The sequence below is a fragment of the Piliocolobus tephrosceles genome, chromosome 21 (genome assembly GCF_002776525.5).
Source record: "Piliocolobus tephrosceles isolate RC106 chromosome 21, ASM277652v3, whole genome shotgun sequence".
Lineage (NCBI taxonomy): Eukaryota > Metazoa > Chordata > Mammalia > Primates > Cercopithecidae > Piliocolobus > Piliocolobus tephrosceles.
In genome coordinates, this window is record NC_045454.1 from 45,831,031 (window position 1) to 45,850,591 (window position 19,561).

The 19,561-nt window shown below is 44.1% G+C and overlaps 1 protein-coding gene across 4 annotated transcripts in view; it reads right to left on the bottom strand.

The window, feature by feature from the left end:
• Positions 1 to 16,378, bottom strand: part of ADGRE1 (adhesion G protein-coupled receptor E1) — a 58,824-nt gene extending 42,446 nt beyond the window's left edge. The window contains exons 1-8 of one of the 4 annotated variants that reach the window (XM_023186716.3): positions 16,254 to 16,377; positions 13,324 to 13,386; positions 8,001 to 8,144; positions 7,194 to 7,346; positions 6,960 to 7,070; positions 3,658 to 3,813; positions 1,732 to 1,872; positions 1,500 to 1,646 (exon numbers count right to left, since the gene is read on the bottom strand). In XM_023186716.3, coding sequence (XP_023042484.2) covers positions 1,500 to 1,646; positions 1,732 to 1,872; positions 3,658 to 3,813; positions 6,960 to 7,070; positions 7,194 to 7,346; positions 8,001 to 8,144; positions 13,324 to 13,386; positions 16,254 to 16,284 — 946 coding nt within the window. In that variant the 5' untranslated portion in view covers positions 16,285 to 16,377. Of the gene's footprint in view, positions 1 to 1,499; positions 1,647 to 1,731; positions 1,873 to 3,657; positions 3,814 to 6,959; positions 7,071 to 7,193; positions 7,347 to 8,000; positions 8,145 to 13,323; positions 13,387 to 16,253 lie in introns of all 4 variants that reach the window. The other 3 variants (XR_002725281.2, XM_023186714.3, XM_023186715.3) reach the window with 3 other exon arrangements.
• Positions 16,379 to 19,561: the final 3,183 nt, after the last annotated feature.

A 19,561-nucleotide genomic window follows, 5' to 3' on the forward strand; every position in this document is an offset into this window, starting at 1 on the left:
GCCCAGGCTGGAGTGCAGTGGCCAGATCTCAGCTCACTGCAAGGTCCACCTCCCAGGTTCACGCCATTCTCCTGCCTCAGCCTCCCGAGTAGCTGGGACTACAGGCGCCCGCCACCTCGCCCGGCTAGTTTTTTGTATTTTTTAGTAGAGACGGGGTTTCACCGTAGTAGCCAGGATGGTCTCGATCTCCTGACTTCGTGATCCGCCTGTCTCGGCCTCCCAAAGTGCTGGGATTACAGGCTTGAGCCACCGCGCCCGGCCTTCCCCGTTATTCTTGAGGGGGAAAAGGACTCTGAAATTCTTTTTTAAAAGAAAGGGTTGGCAGGACACGGTGGCTCACACCTGTAATCCCAGCACTTTGAGAGGCCGAGGTGGGCAGATCACGAGGTCAGGAGTTCAAGAACAGCTTGGCCAACATGGTGAAACCCTGTCTGTACTAAAAATACAAAAATTAGCTGGGTGTGGTGGGGGCACCTGTAATCCTAGCTACTCGGCAGGCCGAGGCAGAAGAATCATTTGAACCCGGAGATGGAGGTTGCAGTGAGCTGAGATAGCGCCACTGCACTCCAGCCTGGGTGACAGAGGGAGACTCCGTCAAAAAAAAAAAAAAAAAAAAAAAGACAGGGTCTTACTCTGTCACCGAGGCTTGAGTGCTGTGGCATGAGCATAGCTCACTGCAGCCTCGATCTCCTAGGCTCAAGTGATATTCCCACCTCAGTCTCCTGAGTAACTAGGACTACAAGCCCATGTTACTATATCTGGCTAATTTTTTATCATTATTTTTTGTAGAGGCAGAGTCTTGCAATGTTACCCAGGCTGGTCTTGAATTCCTGGCCTCGAGTGATCCTCTCACCTTGGCCTCCCAAAGTGCTGTTTATAGGCATGTCACTGCATCCAGCCCTTTCAAAATTCTTCACAAGCCACCAAGACCCTGCAGAATCTGACCTCTGTCCACTTCATCAGATATGTCTAATGCCACTTCCCCTTGTCCTCATTTGGTGTGAGCCTCAGGACCTTTGCATCTGCTATAACCCAGAACAGCATGATCTCCATTCTTCCTCTAGAGCAGTCCTTCTCCTCCTTCAGGTTTCTGCTTAACTGTTTGCTTGGAGCATAATCAATATCCTATTAGTCACTTCAAAGCACACTATGTTTCTTTGTTGTTTTATTCATAGTTACAATTAAATAATTGTGTGTGTGTGTGTTTTCTGGCTCCTTCCCTAGACTGTAAGCTACAAGAGGACAAGAATCATGCCTATGATATTTAGGACCAAATCTTCAGCGCCTACTGCAGGGGCCTGTTTAACTAACTAATTTATTAATTAATAGGTACTCCAAAAATCATTTATTGAAAGAGGAAATGGATGAAGAAGAAAAGAAACAGAATATGCGGATGAGGCAACAGTAAGAGGAAGATCCTGAGCTTTGCGTAGAATGAGAATTTTCCAGTCAAAGTCAGAAACAGATTCCATTGCCAACACATACGAAGAGATGATTACTTTGGCAGCTGAAGTTGCCGTCTTTCTGGGAGCCTTCTGGATTGGGACGAAAGCCTGCAATGCAGCCACAGCTGTAGAAGCCCAGAGCATTGGTGCAGATAGAATTTGGACCACATGTTGATGGATCTTGGTGGCACTCATCAATATCTGCAAAGAACTGGAGAATATCAAGAAACCCAGAAGAACAAAGAGAAATGTCTTTTCTGGATTGTCCATCAAACCCTCTGCTCACCTCTACATTCCACTTTTTGGTCTGTGAAATTCAACTGTCCATTGCTTGGTGCAAAGCCAGGGTGACAGGTGCAAAAGTAGCTCCCAGGAGTGTTGGTGCATGTTGAATTGATGGGGCACATTTCAGTGCATTCATCAGTATCTGTGGGGTATAGAATGGGTGTGGAGTCAAGTTGGTCAGTGATCCAACAAAATCTTACTTCCCTTTGCAAAATATGGAGTCATGTTTCACTAGAAAATGGCACCCCAGCCAGGGACTACATTTCCCAGAACCCTGTGCATCTAGGTGAAGTCATGTGACTACTTTTCACTCATGGAATATGAGAGCCATGATATATGTCATTTCAGGGACAAAGTGGTCAAGAAGTGGGTGTAACTTCTCTCCTCCCTCTTTCACTTCAACTGGCTAAAACCAGGAACTCCAAGGCTCTAAGGAATGCAAGAACCAAAAGATGGAGAGAGATTGAATTCCTTTATCACCGCGTGGAGAAAAGCTGCCCACTGGCCAGGTATATCCATATTGAATTGTTATGAGAGTGATAAATTTCTATTATGTTCAGCTAGTAATGAGGTAGGAAACAGGACTCAGCTCCAGAGGAGGGACTCGGACACTGGACGAGATTGAGGACCAGCTAAAACAAGGACAGAGTGGAAGCAGCTTTCCGTAAGACATGCTCGCCAGTGTGCCAGGTCAGTTTACCATTGACATGGCAACATTGGGGAGTTACTTCCCCTTTTTATGGTAATGACCCGGACACCCAAAAGTTACTACCCCTTCCCTAGAAATGTTTGCAGAAACCACCTGTTAATCTGCATATGACTAAAAGTCGGTATAAGAATGACTGCAAAACTGCCCTGAGCTGCTGCTCTCTGCCTGTGAGGTAGCCCTGCTCTGCAGGAGCTGCAACACTTACAAAACTGTAACACTGCCTCTTCAGTAAAGCTGTTTTCTTCTACCACTGGCTTGCCCTTGAATTCTTTCCTGGGCCAAGCCAAGAACCCTTGTGAGGTAAACCCCACTTTGGGGATTGTCTGCCCCGAATCAAAAATTAGCCAGGCATGATGGCACATGCCTGTAATCCCAGCTATTCAAGAGGCTGAGGCAGGAGAATTGCTTGAACCTGGGAGGCAGAGGTTGCAGTGAGCTGAGATCACGCCACTGAACTCCAGCCTGGGCGATAGAGCAAAACTCTATCTCAAAAACAAAAACAGGCTGGGCACAGTGGCTCATGCCTGTAATCCCAAGACTTTGAGAGGCTGAGGCAGGCAGATCACCTGGGATCAGGAGTTTGAGACCACCCTGGCCAACATGGTGAAACTTGTCTCTAGTAGAAATACAAAACTAGCTGGGCGTGGTGCCACATGCCTGTAATTCCATCTACTTGGGAAACTGAGGCAGGAGAATTGCTTGAACCCAGGAGGGAGAGGTTGCAGTGAGCCGAGATTGCACCACTACACTCCAGCCTGAGCAACAGAGCAAGACTCCATAAAAAACAAAAACAAAAACAAAACAAACAAACAGAAAAACAAAAAACAAAAAAACCCTCCACAGAGTGGAGGGGTTGAGAACATGGACATTCTGGGTTCATAGCCTGGCTCTGTCACTTACAGGCTGTTCGTTCATGGGTGCTATGGACTGAATGGTGCCCCTCCTCCAAATTCCTATGTGGAAGCCCTAAGCCCCAATGGGATGTTATCTGGAGATGTTATTTATTGCTATATCCCCAGTGCCTAGAATAGTGCCTCATATATTGTAAGTGCTCAGGAGGTATTTCTTTAATGAGTGAATGAATGAGTGAATGAATGATTATTGGCTTCAGATTTGCAGATGAAAGTCTCAAACTCAACCAAGACCCACCCCAATTCCCTCACTGCTGTCTTTGCAAACAGCCTTGGACCTGATTTCTCAGAAGACATCCCCATCTACCTTCACACGATACTTTGAGACCCTGGAAACTCAAGTGGCCACTGCTGGATTCAAATCCTGGGTTGCGGAAACAAGAGTAGTTTCCAACAGTGTTATTACAAGTTGCATGCTCTGGGCAAGTTCTTGGATCGGCACATTCATCCTCATCTGACAGGTGGAAGAAGAAATCCAGGTCAAGGTAAATGAGAAAGCAAGGAGTAGAGACAACAAATAGGAGATTCACTCTGAGTGTTGATTTTCAGCAGACAGGGCTGATGCTCCCTGATATCCATGTTCCCGCCTTCTTCCCAGGCACACAGTGGGGCATATTTCCCAGCCCCTTCTTGCAGTAGGCATGGCCATGAGAACAAATTGTAGCCACTAGCGTGTAAGCAGAAGGGTGGCAAATAGTTTCAAAACATAATTATCAGAGATTGCAAAAGTAGCCATAGTCCTTTACTTCTCTCTGTATATACACCCCAAGATGTAGATTGCAAGCCATGTGACTTTACCATACCTTACACTAGGAGGTGGAGTCTCTTTCTCTACCCCTTAAATACAGCTGGCCCTATGACTTGCACTGACCAATAGAAGACTGTGAAGTAATGAGGTGCTAATTCCAAACATGGGCCTCAAGAGACCTGTTGGCTTCTGTTCATTCTCTTGGGCCTCTGACCTCTGCCACACGAACAAGCCCCTGACTAGCCTAATGAAGAACAAAAGACCAAATGGCAGAGGAATGAATCATCCCAGATGAGGCCCAGACATGTGAGACCCATTCCCTCCTCCTTGTAATAGTATAACAATCCAGTTGAGGACTGCATTCCCACTTCTCTTGCAGCTAGGTGTGGCTACATGGTGACAATCTGGCCAAGGAGAATGAATAGAAGTGATGTGTGCACCATCTGGTCATGCCCTTGAAAAGAAACAGCATACTCTACACTTCTTCTCCCTTTTCACCTGGGCTGGAAGATGGACAGAGTGGGGTGATCCATTCCCAACCATGGGGATGAGGCTCACACCTGTTTGGAGAGGCAATAAGACAAAAGTCCAGCCAAGATCAGCTGACTGCAGACACAAGAACAAGACCAGTTGAGACCAAAAGATCTGGCTAGAATAGACCACTTAAAATGTCCACTCATGGAATCAAGAGCTAAATATATGGTAGTTGTTTTTAGACACTAATTTTTAGGATGATTTGTTACCCAGTGATAGCTCACCGCTACAAATGGAGTAGCAAAGGCAGAGATGACTTCAAACATCTCTTAAACTAAGCCAGGGGGATATAATGAGGGCTTGATCACTCCTTGCCTTTCTCAATGGAGTCACCATCCCTGTAAATGAATGTGGAGAACAACAATGCACTAGACACAGGAAGATAGAGCCCTTGTTTCTTGGTGAGGACATTCTGGCTGCAGTGTAGAGGATGGATTGGAGGGAATAAGACTGAAAAAGGTGAAACTAGAGAGGAGGCTGCTGCAGTGATGATCAAGCCTGAACCAAGGATGGAAAAGAATGGAGGAATTCAACACATATCTATTTATATATTTATTTTTGAGACAAGTTCTTGCTCTGTCACCCAGGCTGGAATGCAGTGATCCAAGCACAGTGCACTGCAGCCTCAACCTCCCGGTTTCATGTGATCCTCCCACCTTAGCCTCTTGAGTAGCTGGGACTACAGGCACATGCCACCACACCCAGCTAATTTTCTAAATTTTTTAGAGAAACAGGGTCTCACTATGTTACCCAGGCTGGTCTCAAACTCTTGGTCTTAAGCGATTCTCCCATCTCAGCCTCCCTAAGTGCTGGTATTACAGGTGTGAGCCACCACACCCAGTCTCAAAACATATTTAGCAGGTAGATTCCCCAAGGTGTGATGACTGCTCTAATGTGGAGGGAGAGAAAAGATTAAAGATCACTGTCTTTTGCTTTTTGAGATGGAGTCTCACTCTATCGCCCAGGCTGGAGTGCAGTGGCACAATCTCAGCTCACTGCAAGCTCCGCCTCCCGGGTTCATGCCATTCTCCTGCCTCAGCCTCCCGAGTAGCTGGGATTACATGCACGCACCACCACACTCAGCTAAATTTTTTGTATTTTTAGTAGAGATGGAGTTTCACCGTGTTAGCCAGGATGGTCTCGATCTCCTGACCTCATGATCCGCCCATCTCGGCCTCCCAAACTGCTGAGATTACAGGCAGGAGCCACCATGCCTGGCTGATTAAAGATAACTTTCAAGTGTTAATTCAAATAGCTTTTAGGGGAAAGTTCTGAAGTTTGGACTGTAGAATCTCCCCAGAATAGGTTTTGTGTGTTTGTTGTTGTTGTTGTTTTTTGAAACAGAGTCTTGCTCTGTTGCCCAGGCTGGAGTGTAATGACATGATCTCAGCTCACTGCAACCTCCACCTCCCAGGTTCAAGCCATTCTCCTGCCTCAGCCTCCCGAGTAGCTGGGATTACAGGTGCCTGCCACTATGCCTGGCTAATTTTTTGCATTTTTAGTAAAGACAAGGTTTCACCATGTTTGCAAAGCTAGTCTTGAACTCCAAGTTCAAGTGATCCGTCCACCTTGGCCTCCCAAAGTGCTGGTATCACAGATGTGAGCCACCACACCCAGCCCCAAAGTAGGGTTTTTTCACCTCAGCACTATTGGCAGTTAGGGTCAGATTATTCTTGGTTGTGAGGGCCTTTCTGTACATTATAGGATGTCTAGCAACATCTCTGATCTCTTCCCAGCAGATGCCTGTAGCATACACAGCACCTCTCCCCACTATCACCAGTTGTGACAATCAAAAATATCTCCAGATCTTGCCAATGCCCCCTGGGGGAAATATCAATCTGGAGACAATTCACCCCATCATATTCTGATGCCATTATCTGGCTTATAATAGGTCCTCAATAGGAGTTCAAATCCCAGCATTTCCATTTAACATTTGCATATAGTTCACAGATCCTATAAAGCAATTACACAATTGAGATCACAAAGCAACTAGCTAGCAACACTGTGATAGGAACAAAATCCTCAAATATCAATATTAACCTTGAACAGAAATGGCCTAATGCTCCACTTAAAAGATATAGATTGTTAAACTAGATACAAAATTTTTTTAAAAAGACCTAATCATGTGCTGCCTACAAGAGACCTACCTAACATGTAAAGACACCCACAGGCCCAAAGTAAAGGGATAGAGAAAAAGATATAGGCAACCATATGTTTTTACCTCTCTGAGCCCCAATTTTCTCATCCCTACATGAGAAAATCCCTTTCTCACATGGTCTTCCAGTGAGATGACCCTTAATTAATGAAGTAGGTAAATAATAAAGAGATGGAGTTTCTAGAGATGAATCCAACTTGACAGTTGCAATTGTAGCTTCCCATGGAGTTGACACAGTCAGAATGCTCAGGGCACACCCTGCTGGTAAGACACTCATTGATATCTGAGAAGCAGTGGAAGAGGGTGAGCAGATAAGAAATTGGGTGCCTAAGTTTAGAAACACATGAAATCATCCCACTGATAGATATCCACCCAAGACCCATCCCTGGGAGTCTGAGAGCATTACCAGTACAGGAGAAATTGCCCGGCTTTCCTGGTTTCCAGTTATTTCCAGTGGGAGAAGAGAAACCATGTAAACAGCTGCACTCGTACCTCCCCGACAGGTTTTTGCAGACTGAATTAGGACCACAGGGCTGGCTTTCAGAACATTCATCAACATCTAGACAGAGAGTTAGAGTTACAAATTTGCTTATACTACATGGAAGACTGTATTTTGCAAAAAAAAAAAAAAAAAATTATTAAAACAATATCTCCCATTCCATATGCACTTCATTAAATGTGACTTTGGTACTTTTTCCATCAAGCAATGGAATGTATGTCCCCATCTTGAATCTGAGCATGCTTGTGACTATGGTGGAAGTGACACTAGGTCATAAAAATATCATGTCCTTCCACCTGTTCTCTTGGGATGCTTATCCTTGGAATCCAGCCACCATATTGTGAGGAAACTCAACCACCCATGAAATTTTACAGTGACCAGGAATTTATTTACACAATCAGAGAGAGGAAGGGTAGGGAAGAAGAAAGGAAGGAAAGAAGGGAGGGAGGGAGGGAGGAAGGAAGAAAGGAAGGAAGGAAATAAGTAAGTCAAATTTGCTAGCAACACTAGCTAGTAACGCTGTGACAGGAACAAAACCGTCACATATCAATATTAACCTTGAACAGAAATGGCCTAATGCTCCACTTAAAAGGTATAGTTTATTAAACCAGATTTTAAAAAAGGGGGTGGGGGAGTACCTACATTCAATACCCAGCCAGCTTTTACTTGATTTTCCTGCCAAATGCTGGAGGGTTTGAGGGGATGTGAACTCACCTTTGCATTCCACTCCTGGACCCTTGAAGTGATTTTGTCCATTGCTGGACCGGAATCCTTGTTTGCAAGCACAATAGTAACTGTCCACAGTGCTGGTGCAGGTGGCATGAGATGGGCACATGGTACTGTCTCTACAGTTATTATCTAGGCGTTGTATAAAGAAAAGTTTAGACAAGATTAGAGCATTAGAGTGAGGCTGCAAGGGAGCCCAGCATACAAGGGTGGAGGTGGCTGTTATGGGTTGGACTGTGTTCCTCCCAGAAGATACGTTAAAGTCCTAAACCCTGGTACCTGTGAATTTCATCTTATTTAGAAACTGCGTCTTTGTAGACTTAATTAAGATATAAGTTAAGATGAAGTAGTGCTGGCGTAGGGTGGGCCACAGGTGTCTTTATAAGAAGAGAAGAGACACACAGACGTGCACAGGGACAGTGCCATGCAACAGAGGAAACTGGGATCAGAGTGATATGTCTAGAAGCCAAGGAACATCAAGGATTGCCAGTAATAACAAAAGCCTTAAAAAAAGACACGGAACAGATTCTGCCCTAGAGCCTTTGGAGAGAGACTGGCCCTGCCAATACCTATATTTCACACTTCTGGCCTCTAGAACTTCAAGAGAATAAATTTCTGTCATTTTAAGCAGCCCTAGGAAACTTGACACAGCCACCAATCAAATGTAATAATGTACCTCGAAGACCCTAGACCCTTGCTACTCAAAGTAGGGTCTGTGGGTTCTTGGCTATTATGAATAGTAGACTTGGGCTTTGTACCAAAGAAAGATGGGAGTCATGGGAGGATTTAGAGCAGAGTAGGGACACAGCATAAGGTTTTAACATGAGCCTTCTGGCCACTGGTTGGAAGACGAACTATAGAAGATCAGAAACAAACTGACCGAGGACGGGGGACTGCACTTGTCCAGATGAACAATGTCAGTGGATACAACGCAGAGGGGACCAATGGAGGGAGTGCAATTCAGATTTTTTTTTTTAAAGTAACACTAACAAAATTTGCCAGTGGATTGGTTGTGAGGAGTGAAAAGACAGGAACCAACGATAATGCCAACATCCATTGGTAGTATGGAAAAACTAAAAAGTATCATAAAAATAGAAGGAATGGATTATTGTGACTGACATTATTCACTGTTTGTGTTACACACTCAGTTTTGAGATCTAAGTTCTTTGCTCCTATAATGTGCCTTGTTTATTTCCCTTCCCTGCATGAGGCCTCAGATGGCATCTCTCTTCTCATTTCCAGCTTCCTCTTTCATCTGCAGAGGCAACATTTCTCTATGCAGACTTTCGATATTTTATCACTTGTGGTCTCTTAATGCTGTGAGTTTTCCATCATCCTCTTCCTCTAGCCCTCTCCCTCACAACTGAAACCCACCCAAGTCCAGAATAACAACCCAGTCTTGTGGGACTAGGTACCTGTTCAGCTCCCCATCTCATCTCCTGCCCTGTGCCATCAGTCACACTCACCTTCGCTCGGTCCCCCAACTTCTTTCCAACCTCAGGACCTTTGCACCCACTGTTCTGGCCATCAGTCATGCTGTATCCCACCCTGCCCTTTTGCCCTGGGTAACATCAATTCATCCCTCCTTTAAGTCCACTGGAACATCACTTCCTTGAAAAAATTTTCCCAACCATCTCAATAAAGCCCTTTTTAAAAAATCCTACAAAGGGACCAGGCACAGTGGCTCATGCCTGTAATCCCAGCACTTTGGAAGGCTGAGGCAGGCAGATCACCTAAGGTCAGGAGTTCAAGACCAGCCTGACCAACCTGGTGAAAGCCCATCTCTACTAAAAATACAAAAATTAGCCGGGCATGGTGGCGGGTGCCTGTAATCCCAGCTACTCAGGAGGCTGAGGCAAGGGAATCGCTTGAATCCAGGAGACGGAGGTTGCAGTCAGCCAAGATTGTGCCACTGCACTCCCGCCTGGGGAACAAGAGTGAGACTCCATTTCAAAAAAAAAAAAAAAAAAAAAAAATCTATGAAAGACAGCTCATGTCTTAAAAAAACAATAGAACATAAATAATTTTCAGAAAAAAGTAAGTTGGGATTGTATTCATCTGTTCTTATGCTGCTAATAAAGACCTATCCAAGACTGGGTAATTTATAAAGGAAAGAGGTTTAATTGATTGACAGTTCAGCTTGGCGGGGGAGGCCTCACAATCATGATGGAAGGTGAAGGAAGAGCAAAGGCACGTCTTACATGGCAGCAGGCAAAAGCGTGTGCAGGGGAACTACCCTTTATCAAACCATCAGATCTCATGAGACTTATTCACGAGATGCTATCACCAGAACAGCATGGGAAAACCTGCCTCCATGATTCAATTAGCTCCCACTGGGTCTCTTCCCTGACACCTGGGGATTCTGGGAGCTACAATTCAAGATGAGATTTAGGTGGGGACACAGCCAAACCATATCAGGATAAATTTAAAGTTTATCATAATGCAGGAAAATAATAGCTCTTTTATCAAATGCAAGCATGGGAGGAAAAAGAAACAAACATACAAAACAGGGTAAAGAAAGGTTTTTAAACCAGCACATTTTTTTTCTGTAGTGTTGTTTACCATACTTTAGATGTGTTCTCTGTTACTATACAGATTAAATAAAGCATTGGGTTTATTATCGTCAAAAAAGTGGGTTTGTCAGAATCCTGCCTCTGTTTAAATTCAGTCTTCATTACTAACTTCCAAAGGATAATTTAATTTTTAAAGACCCCCAAAGACAAAGAGGAAGAGGAGGAAAAGGAGGAGGGAAAGGAAGGAGAGGAGGAGGGGGAGGAAGAGGAGGAAGAAAGGGAGGAAAAAGAAGAGGACATTGAGAAATTGCAAAAATATGGAACCAACCCAAATGCCCATCAATCAACAAGTGGATAAAGAAACTAGGCCGGACATGGTGGCTCACACGTGTAATCCCAGCACTTTGGGAGGCCGAGGCAGGCGGATCTCTTGAGGTCAGGACTTTGAGACCAGCCTGGCCAAGATGGTGAAACCCCCATCTCTACTAAAAATGCAAAAATTAGCCAGGTGTGGCGGCACATGCCTGTAATCCCAGCTACTTGGGAGGCCAAGGCAGGAGAATCACTTGAACCCAGGAGGTGAAGGTTTCAGTGAGCTGAAATCGTGGCATTGCACTTCAGCCTGGGTGATGAAGCGAGACTCCATCTCAAAAAAAAAAAAAGAAAACTGTGATATATATATATATATATATATCACTGTATATACACATATCACAGTATATATATATACTGTGTATATATATATCACAGTATATACACACATCACATGTATATATATATATATATATGACGGAACACTACTCAGCCATAAAAAAGAATGAATTAATGGCATTTGCAACAACCTGGATGAGACTGAAGACCATTATTCTAAGTGAATAACTCAGAAATGGAAAACCAAACATTGTATGATCTCACTCATAAATGGGAGCTAAACGATGAGGATGCAAAGGCATAAGAATGACACAATAGATTCAAGCAATCCACCTGCTTAGGTCTCCCACAGCGCTGGGTTTACAGGCATGAGCCACCATGCCCAGTCTATTCCTTTTTTTATTTACCCATGTTACTTGCCTACATGCTTCCAGACCCTGGCTGAGTTCCAGAGGTATAAAGATTAATACAGCCTCTTCCCCACCCTCCAAGGGCTTTCTGGGATCAATAATAATGATGGCCGTTTTATCAAAGATAACCTTTTTGAAAATGTTTTAATGGAATTTTCTCTTTTCCACGTATATGGATGTGACTACCCCCAACCCATTCTGAGAAAGATTTCATCTCATTTAGGAGAACTGGAGATGCTTTAGCACGAGACACACAATGAGAGCAAAACAGTAATGTTTACTCTTTAATTACCAGATTGGTTGATTGAGTTCTCAGAAAGCAAAGATGTGAATGGGGAAAAAGATATCTTAAAAGTCCCTATAAATATTTCAGGAGCCAGCTGGACACAGTGGCTCATGCCTGTAATCCCAACAATTTGGGAGGCTGAGGTGAGAGGATTGTTTGAGCCCAGAAGTTTGAGACTAGCCTAGGCAACATAGCAATAAGGAAGGAGACCACTACTACTCCTGCTACATTTCTTGGTTCCCTGACCAGGAATCGAACCCCCAAGCTCAAGTGATCCTCCCGCCTCAGCTTCCCAAGTAGCTGGGACTACAGGCACGCACCACCACACTCAACTAATAATATATAAAATATGTTTTATATATTAATCACGTATTACATTATACATTATATATTAATATATAATGTGTTATATATTATTAATATATGAATATTATATATTAATGTTATATTAATATAATATATTAATGTTATATAATATATTATATAAATGATTTATTATTATGTAATATATAATATTTTATATATCATATGTTGTTATATTATTATATAATACATTATATATTATTATATAATATATATTTTATATATAAAATTCTCCTGCCTCAGCCTCCTGAGTAGCTGGGATTACAGGCACGTGCCATCATGCCCAGCTAATTTTTGCATTTTTAGTAGAGATGGGAGTTTCAGCATATTGGCCAGGCTGGTCTTGAACTCCTGGCCTCAAGTGATCTGCCTGGCTCGACCTCCCAAAGCGCTGAAATTATAGCGTGAGCCAGTGTGCCCAGCCTACAGTTTCTTTATCCACTTGTTGACTGATGGGCATTTGGGTTGGTTCTACATTTTTACAATTTCTTGATGCCCTCTTCTTTTCCCTCCCTTTCCTCCTCCTCTTCCTCCTCCTCATTCTCTCCTTGCTTTTATTTTATTTATAAAATATATTTTATATATAAACAATATATAAAACATATATTATATTAATAAAATATATAATAATTTTATATATTAATAATATATAACACATGTATTTAATGTATATAAATATATAGTAGATATATTTTATATATTTAAATATACATTTTAATATTAAAAATATACTACATTATATACACACACTGTGTGTGTGTATATATATATATATATATATATCAGGTGGTTTCCAAAGCTACCTCTTTGAAGTTAAGTTTCACGACATCCCTATTGCTATCTGTATTTCACAGCTTGGGAAACTGAAGTTCAGGGAGGTTACGTGACTTATCTGAGATCCCACAGCAATTCTAAGTACAAAGGAAAGATCCTGAAGTGAGAATCAGGAGACCTGCATGTTAACCCTTGCTCTGCCACTAACTAGCTCCCAGCAAGCATCTGGATGAGGCTCAGCTTCCTGGAAGATTTCCTGGGGAGAAAATATTCTCCACCCCTTCCGGCATCTGCATTCTCTCTGGCCAGCTTACCCTTTGTCGCTGGTTTCAGTGTGGGTCCTGTGTGCCTTTCCCAGCTGTGCATAACACAACAGCCTGTGAAGAGAGAAAAGGAAAACACCATGAACCACCAAAAGAAAACCTTTTGGGCTCAACCTGCAAAATTACTCCTGGCTTGGCCCCACAGAAACAGGTGTGAAGAGGCTAGATGAAAAACCTAGTTAAGGAACAAACATACACTATTTTGCATAAGTTTAACAATGACCATTCCTGGTTTTCTGCACTTTGTTTTTGCTTTTCATTTTGTCTGTCTTTATCTTCTTTTTCTTTTTGATTAAGTAGTTCCAGGCTAAGTACTATGGTGCACACCTGTAATCCCAGCACTTCGGGAGGCCAAGGTGGGTAAATTCCTTGAGCCCAGGAGTTCAAGACCAGTCTGGGCAATATGGCAAAACCCCATCTCTACAAAATACAAAAATTATCTGAGCATAGTGGCACATGCCTTTAGCCCCAGCTACTCAGGAGGCTGAGTTGGGAGGCTCACTTGCGACCAGCCTGGGCAACACAGTGAAACTTCGTCTCTACAAAATAAATTTTTTTAATTAGCTGGGTGGTGGTGACCCCTTGTAGTCCCAGCTACTCAGGATGCTGATGTGGGAGGATTGCTTGACCCCAGGAGATTGAGACTGTAGTGAGCCAAGATCATGCCACTGCACTCCAGCCTAGGTGACCCTGTCTCTAAAAAAAAAAAAAAAAAAAAAAAAAAAAATTCCAGTTGATTCTCAAAACTATACATTAAAGCCTGCATTCTCAAAAGCGGTGATATCTCCCCCAAAGGACCCAAACTTGGTTCTCAGGAAGAGATTTTTTTAAGCTTACTCTTTTATGTATAAGATACATATGTATATACAGAAAATACATATATAGATATACAGTGTGTCTATAGTCTTAAAATTTCATGACAGGGTAGGGCAGTTCATTTTTCTTTTCTTTTTCTTTTCTTTTTTTTTTTTTTTTTTTTTTTTTGTTGAGATAGAGTCTTGCTCTGTCGCCAGGCTGGAGTGCAGTGGTGTGATCTAGGCTCACTGCAACCTCCAACTCCCTGGTTCAAGCTATTCTCCTGCCTCAGCCTCCCGAGTAGCTGGCATTACAGACACATGCCACCACGCCCAGCTAATTTTTGTATTTTTAGTAAAGACGGGGTTTCACGATGTTGGACAGGATGGTCTGGATCTGAGACTTCATGATCTGCCTGCCTTAGCCTCCTAAACTGCTGGGATTACAAGCATGAGCCACCGCACCCAGCCCATTTTTTAATGTTTAAAGGCAATGCAGCCCTGCAGCATTTAGGTCTCCTGCACCATCATCATTATCTCCATCATTATCACTGTCATCATCACCATCATCATCTTCATCATCACCATCATCATCATCACCATTATTATTGCCATCATCACCATTATCATCACCATCAACATTATCACCATCATCACCACCATCATCACCATCATCACCACCATCATCTTCATTATCCCTATCATCACCATTATCATCATCGTCATCATCATCATCATCACCATCATCATCACCATCTTCATCATCACTATTATCACCACCACCATCATGATCATCACCATCATTATCATCACTATCATCATCACAACTCTTTGCTGATTGGCTTCAGGGCAGAATAAGGAGTGTTAACGGTTAATACCATTGCCAGCACCCCAAAATAACAACTCTACATTCCTACATTTGATGCCCACAGGCCACCTATTTCTTCTAATGTAGCCTGCCGGTCAACAGGTCCCACAGATCCAAACTCCCAAATTCTATCTATTATTTCTAACAAAAATTCTTCTGCTCATTCATTAATTATTTTAGAGGCAATTCGGCATACTGTTTAGGCATACCATGTCTGGAGTCAAAATGCTTGGGTTTAAAAATCTGGCTTCACCAATTAATGATTGTGTGGCCTTGAGGAAGTTATTCAATCTCTTTGTGCCTCAGTTTCCTCCTTGTTAAAATAGGGGATTCAGATCCACTGTACAACAGCAGAGGAAATCCATACTTGCTACTTACAATATGTCCCCGATATCCTCCATTCTTAAATGTGATCCAATGACCAAAATACACAAGACATAGAAGAAAAACCAGAAACATGGAAGATAAACAAGGTTGAGACAAACTGACCCCTGAAGAAAGAGAAATAAGAGCACAGGAAGGGTGTATCTCATTCTTCAGGACTCAGCTGGAATTGCCCCTCCTCAACCCCAGACTTCTCCCTTCAACATAACCCCCAACCACATTCTGTAACAACTTCTTTCATAGCACTTATCACTACCTGAAATTCCTATGTTTACTTATAATTTGGGGCAACATAGTGTAGTGGAAAAGCTTACAGACTCTGCAGTCAGACTGCCTGGCTTGAAATCCTGCCTCTAGCCCTTACTGACTAAGTGGCCTTGGGAAAATTATTTTATCTCCTTTGCCTCAGCTTTCTTATTTGCAAAATAGGACTAATAATGACCCAATGTCATAGAAATGTTGTGACAATTGGATACATTCTATGTTTAAAGAAGTTACAGCAGTGCTAAGTGGGCTATGATCGTTTGTGCCTTCTTTCCCGTCTGCTCCTACCCACTAGAACATCAGCCTCAAGAGTGGAGGAACTTAGTCTTTTTTTCTCACTGCTATATCCTCTAGTGCCTGGAACAGCACCTAAGACACAGGAAGTGCTCAGGAAACACAGGTCAAATGAATGACTATTGAGAAAAATCTAATCTGACAGATGGACTTCCCTGGGCAATGGAATTTTGTTAAAGGTTCCCCGAATGAAGGTGTTTGCGGCATCCAGACTGGACTTACGATCCTTGGCTGGACCATCCATGGCCCTCCCATTTCCCCTGAAGCCTATTTCCAACCCAGGCCTCCCCTAGCCCCCCATTCAACCTCACACTCACCCCAGAAGAGGAGCAGGTTGAAGCCACGCATTATGCTGTGGTTCTGTCATTCAAAGAGAATGACAGAAGCTTTTCTACACCCTGGGTTTTCGGTAACCAGAAGGTGTGGGAAGAGGGGAAGGTGGAGTCAGAGTTGCTCAATGCTGCCCAGTCATCACAGCCCTTTTTGCTGAGTTGCAGACAGCCTAGAAAATCCTAATTTCCCCCCTTTCTCTGCAATAAAGAGAAGTTAACTGCCTAATGCGTACCATTCTCTCTCCCTCCTTCCCACCATCTCTCTCTTTTTCTTTCCCATCAACATCTATCTCCCATCTCTCAACACCTTCTTTCATTGCACCCAATAAAGGAGCTTCCACTTCCTGCCTCCAGTGAAGCAAATCTCAGTCTTTAGGATCTCTTCCCAGTCTGCCGTATAACAGCCATCACAACCATCATGTACCAGGCACTGTGCTAGGCACATTGACAACAAAGTGTAATTTCATTATCATGTCAACCTTGTAAAGTAGGAATTCCCCTCCCTCCCTCCATTCACCAACAAAATGGAAACTGAGACTTGCAGAGGAGTTATAACTTGTCAAAGATCTCTCAAACCCGAGATTTGAACCCAGGACCCTCTGACTCCAGAGTCAAGAGCTTTAACTATGTTATTTTCCTTCAGATCTCAACTCTGTCTAATCACTATACAGCAACACTTCCACCCCATTCCCAGCTTCCTATCTCTCTCTGGTAACATCTTGGGGTCTCACAAGGGTGTCCCGACCCGCGGGACAGTCGAACGGGCCCTGGAAGGGGGAGTGGGAATGGAGGAGACAAGAAAACACGAGAAATGGAGACAAGACAAATAGCCTGATCAAGTCTCGTTTAATAATGGTGGTGCGATGCCTTATATAGGCTGGCAGGGGAAGAGGTTGGGCCAGGGCGGTGACGGGGGCCGGGTCTTCTCAAATTACAATTGCGCATGCGCCGTGGGTTTGTAATTTTCCCCGGCGCGGGATCGCACCTGCGCCGTAGGCTGCATATCTTTCTGGGCGCGAAAAGGTCCGCGCGCGCGGGAAAGGTTTGGGCGCGCGCGGGAAAGGTTTGGGCGCGCGCGGGAAAGGTTTAGGCGCCCGCCGGAAAGGTTTTAGGCGCGCGCGGGAACAGGTTATAATGAAGAACCCGGAAATGTGCCATTTTGTCTCCGCTTTGCGGAGATCAAGCAACAGAGGTCGGCTAACTCTGGGCCTTATGGCTCCGGACACAAGGGCAGACCCTCAGACAAGGATTCTAGCAAAAGTAGTTTATCAAGAAGGTGACCCCAGAAAATGCCAGGTGGGGAAGGAGAAAGTGAAACAGGAAAGGCAAAGAGCCAATAACGGGTGTGTCTTCAAACAAGTTACATGGTGAGAAAGTGGAACTTAACCTTCCCAGGTACATCTGGGAAGTGGCATGGAACATACTCTTCAGTTATTCCAACTGAGGGGTGAGGGAGCTGAGGTATTTATATCCCACCTGCTGTCAGTCATGGGTTGACTTGAGGCTTGCTCGTAGGGGGTGTCAACCCCTTGAAACGTCACGCCTGGCCTCCAAGCAGATAGAATGTGCTGCAGTTGATATAATCCCACTGATAACAAATTGCAGTGACTGGCAGATATTGAAGTAGTGTCATCCATCTGGGGTAATACCCAAGGTTCATTGCCTCACACCAAGGAAATAAAAAATGCAGACACGGCCAGGCGCCATGGCTCACACCTGTAATCCCAGCACTTTGGGAGGCTTAGGAGGATGGATCACGAGGTCAGGAGTTCAAGACCAGCCTGGCCAAGATGGTGAAATCCCGTTTCTACTAAAAATACAAAAAATTAGCCAGTGGGCGTGATGTAAAGTGCCTGTAATCCCAGCTACCCCAGAGGCTGAGGGAGAGAATTGCTTGAACCCAGGAGGCGGAGGCTACAGTGAGCCGAGATCGTGCCACTGTACTCCAGCCTGGGCAACACAGTGAGACTCCGTCTCAAAATAAAATAAAATTAAATTAAATTAAAAAATGCAGACACACAAAAAATGAGTTTTAGGCAAAGGTTTAGGCTGGGCACAGTGGCTCATGCCTGTAATCCCAGCACTTTGGGGGGCCAAGACGGGTGGATCACCTAAGATCAGGAGTTCGAGACCAGCCTGGGCAACATGGTAAAACCCCGTCTCTACAAAAAATACAAAAATTAGCCAGGCGTGGTGGCGCATGTCTGTAATTCCAGATGCTCGGAGGCTGAGGCAAGAGAATCGCTTGAACCCGGGAGGCAGAGGTTGCAATAAGCTGAGATCACGCTATTGCACTCCAGCCTGGGTGACAGAGTGAGACTCCATCTCAAAAAAAAAAAAAAAAAAAAAAAAAAAAAATTGAGCAGAGATTTTAATAGGCGAGAGAAAGAGAAAAGCTCTCTCTCCTGCAGAGAGAGGGGGCTCCCAAGTGGGTCTTCCAGTTTCATGGTGAAATGCACGGGGTTTTATAGATGAGCTTGATGTGGTGATATCGGATTTACATAAGGTTCAAAGATTAGTTGGACCAGGTGTGCCATTTACATAGAGTACAAAGAAGCTGGCTGCTTTTTTTTTTTTTTTTTTTTGAGACGGAGTCTGGCTCTGTCGCCAGGGCTGGAGTGCAGTGGCCAAATCTCAGCTCACTGCAAGCTCCGCCTCCCGGGTTTATGCCATTCTCCTGCCTCAGCCTCCCGAGTAGCTGGAACTACAGGCGCTGCCACCTCGCCCAGCTAGTTTTTTGTATTTTTTAGTAGAGACGGGGTTTCACCATGTTAGCCAGGATGGTCTCGATCTCCTGACCTCGTGATCCGCCCGTCTCGGCCTCCCAAAGTGCTGGGATTACAGGCTTGAGCCACCGCGCCCGGCCTTTTTTTTATTATTATTTTTTTTTTGTTGTGAGACAGAGTCTTACTCTGTCACCCAGGCTGGAGTGCTGTGGTACAGTCTCGACTCACTGCAACCTCTTCCTGTCAAGTTCAAGCGATTCTCCTGCCTCAGCCTCCCGAGTATAGCTGGGATTAGAGGCATCTGCCACCATGCCTGGCTAACTTTTGTATTTTCAGAAGAGATGGGGTTTCATTCACCATATTGGCCAGGCTGGCCTCGATCTTCTGACCTCAGGTGATCCTCCGGCCTCAGCCTCCCAAAGTGCTGGAATTACAGGCGTGAGCTACCACACCTGGCACAGTGTCTCTGTCTTGTTCTCTCTTGTTGCTCTTGTTTTCTCTCTCTCTCTCTCTCTCTGTATATCTCTATCTCGCCATCTCTATCTTTCCATCTCTCTCTCTCTCTAA